This window comes from Bison bison, unplaced genomic scaffold, assembly GCF_000754665.1.
Source record: "Bison bison bison isolate TAMUID 2011002044 unplaced genomic scaffold, Bison_UMD1.0 scf7180017864371, whole genome shotgun sequence".
Lineage (NCBI taxonomy): Eukaryota > Metazoa > Chordata > Mammalia > Artiodactyla > Bovidae > Bison > Bison bison.
In genome coordinates this window covers 7,657,198-7,663,483 of record NW_011494943.1, presented here as the reverse complement: position 1 = coordinate 7,663,483, position 6,286 = coordinate 7,657,198, and the positions used below count along the sequence as shown (strand labels likewise).

Below are 6,286 nucleotides of genomic sequence, written 5' to 3'. Positions count from 1 at the left end.
TTCACTTTTCACTTTCATGCATTGGAGAAGGAAATGGCAACCCATTCCAGTGTTCTTGCCTGGAGAATCCCAGGGACAGGGGAGCCTGGTGGGCTGCCATCTATGGGGTCACACAGAGTTGGACACGACTGAAGTGACTTAGCAGCAGCAGCAGCAGCAGGAAATGGCATCCCACTCCAGTATTCTTGCCTGGAAAATCCCACTCGCAGAAGAGCCTGGCAGGCTACAGTCCATGGGGTCTCAAAGAGTTGGACACGACTGAGCAACTAAGCACTTTGACGATTAAATATATCGGTTGTAACTTACTAGTTTCTCAACCTGCTAATAGGCAGCAGCTCACGGTCTGAAAGACGCTGCTCTGGCCAGTGTTGCTCTCTTCAGAGCATCGGCCCACAGCCTGTCGGCTCGAAGCCCTTGTTGGGACACACAATCTCACCCGGCCTCACCCGCGGGGGTCGGGGCCGGGCTTCTCAGGTGCTCTTTTCACAGCTCACGGTGATGTTCTGTGTGCTGAGGCTAGAGGTGTAGACCGACGCCCAGCCCCTCACTCGGCTTCCTCTGACAACGCATTCCCATCACTCGTCTTACCCGTCAAGCTGCTAGCTCAGCCCTTTTCAAACCCAGCATTCTGCAGCACTCACAGGTCGACTCCGCCTGCTCTAGATCATGGGTTCCTTCATTCACAGACAAAGAAGACACCTGGGGTGATGAGGACTTCACCTTTGGGGCCTACCAGCCCACCGTGGGCTCCTCTGAGGGCCGCCAGTCCCGCCGGCAGTCTGTCAGGTAAGCCTGAGGCAGAGTTGCCTGCTGAGAAAGTGGGGGGCCCCCTCACCCCATCCCACCACCAGGCTTGTTTGGGAGGCACTAGACTCCGTGGACGCCAAAGGAGGGGAGTGGCCAGTGCCCAGCAGTCCAGGCCAAGGGGTCGGGACGGCCCCCCCAGCAGGAGTGGACCCTGGATTCTGCTCCCAGCCTCCTTGGAAGAGTAAGGAAGAGGTGGACTTGACTCAGCTGGAAGCCCTGGGGAACCGGAAACTGCTGTGACGTCAGCTGGTCTGCTTCTCCGTGAGGAACACCCAGACCCGGGGGAGCAAGAGGGAACCTCGGGCAGCAGCTTCTCAGACTCAACTCCCCGGAAGCCCGGCCCTGGGCTCTGCCTTGACCGTCCTGACAGTGGTCTCATCCCAGTTGGCAACAAAATGTTAAGCTAGTGCATAGATTTTTCTGAATTTGGAGATTTTTTTTTTTCTCCCAATATATATTTTAAACTTTATATTTTGAAATAATTTCAAACTGATGGAAGAGTTGTGAGAACAACTCCCTCCTATCCTTTCTCCAGGCTCCATGGTGTTAACGTTATGTCACGTCGGCTTCCTCAGCCTCTCTTTCCATCTCAGTAACCTTGCACACATGTGTGTCAACTCTTCCCTTAAACCTTGGAACCTGCTGCCGCCTGCCAGTTAACTCATAGAGTGAAGTGAAAGTCGCTCAGTTGTATCTGACTCTTTGTGACCGCATGGACTATATAGTCCATGGAATTCTCCATGCCAAAATACTGGAGTGGGTAGCCTTTTCCTTCTCCGGGGGATCTTCCCAAACCAGGGATCAAGCCCAGGTCTCCCACATTGCAGGCGGATTCTTTACCAGCTGAGCCACAAGAGACAATGGCCAAATGCATGAGTGAGTGACAGGATGACTGTTGACGGAAAGCCTAGAAGTGCTTGACCTGGCTGACTTTCCTCTGGGTGTGTGTGCCCGTGGTTGGTTCTGTTTGCTGCAGATGGATTTGTCCCTGGTTTTCGTGACTGAATCAAGGTGTTTTGCAGACCTCACTTGGCTCGCCGTGGCTCTGGCTGAGCAGGGCCCCAGGCATCCTGACTTCTTACTGTGGGCCCCCTAGTCCCCCCAGGCAGTGAAGGGAAAGGCCCGTCAGGAGTTCTTGGGAAAGGCTGCTTGGCCTGCCTTAGACTCCCCTCTTCTCTGTCTTGAAGTAGGTTCTTAGATGGCGGCACAGACCCCAAGGGAGAAGCTGGCTCCAGGCAGAGCACCCCCGCAGCCTCCAGCCCTACCCCGCCCAGGAGGGGAGGCGCCGACTGGCTGGGTCTCAAGGACGATGGCTCGGACCTGCTCCCCAACTCCCCAGGCCGGGAGGCTCGAAGGGGTCCCCCTCCTGCGAGCCAGCATTCCGTCCCCGTCAGCCACCCTGCCCCGGCTGGGCTGCCCTCCTCCTTGGGGGTAAAAGCACCCGCCGAGGGTACCGGCCCTCCTGCCAGAGGCAGCCAGGCTGCGGAACCAGGAGCATCTGAGGAGGAGGCAGACGAGGACTGGCTGAGCCACGCCCTGTCCCGGAAGAAGGCCCAAGGTCTGGCAAGAGCGGAGCGCACCTCGGCCTCTGAGGGCCAGCACTTGGCGAGGGCAGCCGGCCGGCCACGTTCCTGCAGGTAGGGCTCAGGCCACAGTCTCTCCGGAGGGAGGACTCAGCGCCTCCGTCAGCAGCGCCCCCATTGTGCTGACTGTGGGCAGAGTGCAGTCTCTCAGCCGTGCTTCTCCCCATCTCTGGGCATGGGGAGAGCGTCTGGCTCCTCACCTTTGGGAGCTGGGGGGCTGCTGATGCTCACGCCCTGCTGCCGTGGGGCCAGGCGCTGGCCTGGTTGGGCAGGAGACCCAGGGTGCCCTCATGTGGCTCACACAGCCTTCCTGGTGCCTCCGAGCAGGGCTCTGTCCACAGCGCCCTTGGGCTGGCGGGAAACCCTGTGTCCAGTGGCTCTGCTGACCAAACTAAAGCAGGTGACACGTGTGGGGGATCACTTGTGCTCTTGAGGAGTGTTCGAGAAGACAGTGGCTGCCAGGGGGCTCCTGGGGGAGGCTCTGGAATGTGAGGGAGGACAGGGAGCAGCCCCAGAGTGGGCTGGGACCATCCAGAGGAAGCTCTGCAGCCAGAGCAAAGGGGAGGCGAAGTGGGCAGTTGTGTGACAGGATGGGCATGTCACCCCACCCTGGGGTTGAGTAAGCAAGGAGGGCAGTCTGGACCTGGACCTGAAACCCAAGGGAAGGGAAAGCTTCCTCACTGGCCCCGAGAGCCAAGAACGGACAGGGAAGAGCGGACAGAGACGAGAGGAACCACGGGGCACTGGAGCCGGTGGGCGAGTGGGCAGGGCCTCAGTGGACGCTGCGGGCATGGCATGGACCAGAGCATGGCCATGGTGCCCGTGCAGGGCCACAGCTGCTCCTTAGACGTTACCAGGTGGTTGCCCCTGGGATGGCTGCAGAAGGCCAGGGGCTCAGACCGTGAGGAGGATTCCCAAGACGGGATGGTGGCAACAGGAGGAAGGTGGAGGGGGTCGGGAAGAGGGGCGGTCTTGCAGCTTCCCTCCTGGGCTTTGTCCCAGCCCGCCCTCGTCCAGCCTAACCCACACCTTCTCCTGCCTTCATACTGACAATTGCTTTCTCAGTCAGCCTGCTGCCAGCACCCAAGGGCTCGAGCCAGCAGCTGCTGGGGAGGTCCCAGGAATAGCAGCACAAGGGCCATGGTCCCCACCTGCCACCTCTGGGTACGTCCAGTCCGAGGCGGGGCTGCAGGCGGGTGAGGCGCAGGGGGCCAGCCCGAGCCCCCGTCCCTAGAACAGTGGGCGGTTGTGCTGGGCTCCATGTGGTCAGTGTGGTGTATGGGATCCAAGACCATGCATGAGACCCACTGAGTCAGGGGACCTGAAGCCAGATCCCTGTCCCCTTTTCCAGCTGAGACCCCACTCTTAGTAAGCTACCAGCCTTCAGGCCTTTCCAGTCTATGACTTGACCCTGGCCTTCGCCTTTCCTGCCAGACCAGCCCTCCCCTCCTCCCTATATCCTTCACAGCAGGCTGCTCACCTTGCCACCCCCGCCCCATGTCCACAGGTCCCCCGTGACTTGGAACAAGGCCGCCTTGGCCCTCCATGCAGGTGACCCAAAAAGGGGAAGAGCCCCTGGAGACCACTCTGGCACAGGTGTGTGTTCTGCTTTGTTTGGGAGGTTAACTCTGGGTGGAGAGGCACTGAGAGCTTCCTTCGGAGGTCCCTGCAGGCAGACGTGAAGCCAGGCTCTCCCGAGCACACGCCTAGACCTCTGGCCTCCCTGCGCCTCCTCATTTCTGTGCTCTTGATTTTTCAGAGCCTGCAGTTGTTTTCCCGAATTCCCAGGAACCCTCAGGGCCTTCTGTGCCTGTTCAGGTAGGGAGGGTGAACAAACAGGCGGGCCCATGGGGCAGTTCTCCTGTGCTCAGAGGCAGCACCTGCCAAACTGCCAGGAGGATCGCGTTGTCCTCTCAGCCGGCTCCCCTGTCTCCCCACCAGCACTCGCCTGCCTTTCCCGGACAGGGTTGGGTGCTCACTTGCCAGTACCAGTGGAGAACTGAGGTGGCCCCCAGGCAGAGGCAGCTGAGAATGCTTCACTCAGAGTGCAGGGCTCAGCTGTCCTGCTGCTCCATCCAGAAAACCTCCTCCACTGCCGTCCTCCCACCGCCCACACTGCCCAGGTGCAATAGCACCTGTGACCCCCAGGCCTGAGCAGGCCTGGCCCCACAGGAGCACCTGTGGAGTGCTTCCCGGGAATCCGGAAGCGCCTCTGCGATGGTGGGTGGGTAGTGGGCAGCCTGCAGGACCCAGAGCATCACTCTGCATTGGAACTTCAGGCCTGACAGCAGGGCCAGGGTCACCACCTTCTGTTGTAGCTGGAACTCTGCGGGGACCCGCTGTTTATGTGGAACCCCTGCTGGGAGGATGTTGTTCTGAGGGCATGGGGGAGACTCATTTTCCCCAACCTGACCTGAGAGGGGAGGATGGGGACCATATGACCCTCCAGGTCTCATCCTTGGCCTCTGGGTGTCATGACCCTGTCCCTGTCTCCAGCCACAGGTCAGGCGCAGAGCCTGGCAGGTCAGAGGTGAGCTCTGCTGGGGTCCTGTCCCCTACCTGATGGGGCACGTCTCTCCCCCTCTCCTCCAGTCCCTGGCCCGGAGCCTGCTGCCCGGCTCCGAGTACCAGCAGCAGCTCCTGGCGGCACAGGCTGAGCTTCAGAGTGGCACCGCTGAGCTCCAGGCCACCTTCCTGCAGAGTCAGGCCCGGCTGGCAGAGCTCGAGGCCCAGGTGAGGGGCAGAGGGGCAGTGGCTTCCAGGGCAGGGCTAGTGGGACGCCTTCCCCAGGCAGCCTGAGGGACTCTCCACTCCATCCCCTCCCTCCATGCCATGGCCCAGGTGCGGAAGCTGGAACTGGAGCGGACCCAGCACAAGCTGCTGCTGGAGAGTTTGCAGCAGCGGCACCAGGCAGACCTGGAGCTCATCGAGTGTGCTCACAGGTACCCGGCTCCTCCAGCCCGGGCTGCCCCTGGCTCAGGGCCAGCCCCAGCTCGGGTGCCCTAGGGCCCTCTGGCCTCCCCTTCTGAGCCTCACGGTTGGGTGTTCTGTTGGCAGGAGCCGAGTCAAGGTGCTAGAAACATTGTACCAGCAACGGGAAGAGCGGCTGCGGAGAGAGAACGAGGAGCTGTCTGCCCAGTATCTGTCACACTGCCAGGAGGCCGAGCAGGCCCGCGCTGAACTCACGGCCCAGCACCAGCGGCGCTTGGCGGCCGCCACACAGGAGAAAGACCAGGAGATGGAGCGGCTCCGGGAGCTGCAGCGGTGAGGAGGTGCCGGGGGCCGGCTTCAGGGCTCCCAGAGGAAGCCAATTGCCCTGAGACCCCAAGCCGTGGGCTCAGCAGCCTCTGTACCAAGGCTTGACCGCTTGCTTTCAGATGAGGACTAAGAACTGAGGCCCACCTCCCTGACCCATCTCACGTACCCTCCCACCCCTGGTGGGGATGCCCGCCACTCCTTCAGAGTAGCGAGGGCATCCCGGCAGGGCCCAAGGTCACTGGCTATTCAAGCAGGGCCTGGCAGCAGCAAGCAACCCAAGCACTAATTAAGCACAGGTGAACCAACCCATCAGCCGGACCACTCGAAGCTAGTGACTGCATCAGCCCTGGAAAAGGTTGTGCCTGGCCTGTGGATCTGATTGCCTTTCCAAAGGAGAGCAGAACTAAAGAAAAGGCACATGAGGGGGTCGGCCAAGGTGGGCTGAGTCGGCCTTTCCCCATGGCTCAGATTGGCTAGACACGAAAGGCTTGTCGGGCCCCCGTCAGGTGTCCTTGGCTGAATAACAAGGAATCTTCCCCCAGAGAGAGGATGTGGCATCGAGGCAGCAAGACAGATAAGAAGACGTAGGAGCCAGGGAAACGGAGGCAGTGCCTGGTGCCGGGGAGGAGAGGCCACAG

General features: G+C 60.8%; 1 protein-coding gene across 1 annotated transcript in view; it reads left to right on the top strand.

Moving 5' to 3' along the window:
* Window positions 1-6,286, top strand: part of FBF1 (Fas (TNFRSF6) binding factor 1) — a 21,718-nt gene that overhangs the window by 9,318 nt on the left and 6,114 nt on the right. The window contains exons 14-21 of the mRNA XM_010856187.1: window positions 687-786; window positions 1,995-2,444; window positions 3,456-3,554; window positions 3,898-3,986; window positions 4,150-4,208; window positions 4,983-5,123; window positions 5,232-5,332; window positions 5,448-5,654. Of these exons, the coding sequence (XP_010854489.1) occupies window positions 687-786; window positions 1,995-2,444; window positions 3,456-3,554; window positions 3,898-3,986; window positions 4,150-4,208; window positions 4,983-5,123; window positions 5,232-5,332; window positions 5,448-5,654 (1,246 nt within the window). The remainder of the gene's footprint in view (window positions 1-686; window positions 787-1,994; window positions 2,445-3,455; window positions 3,555-3,897; window positions 3,987-4,149; window positions 4,209-4,982; window positions 5,124-5,231; window positions 5,333-5,447; window positions 5,655-6,286) is intronic.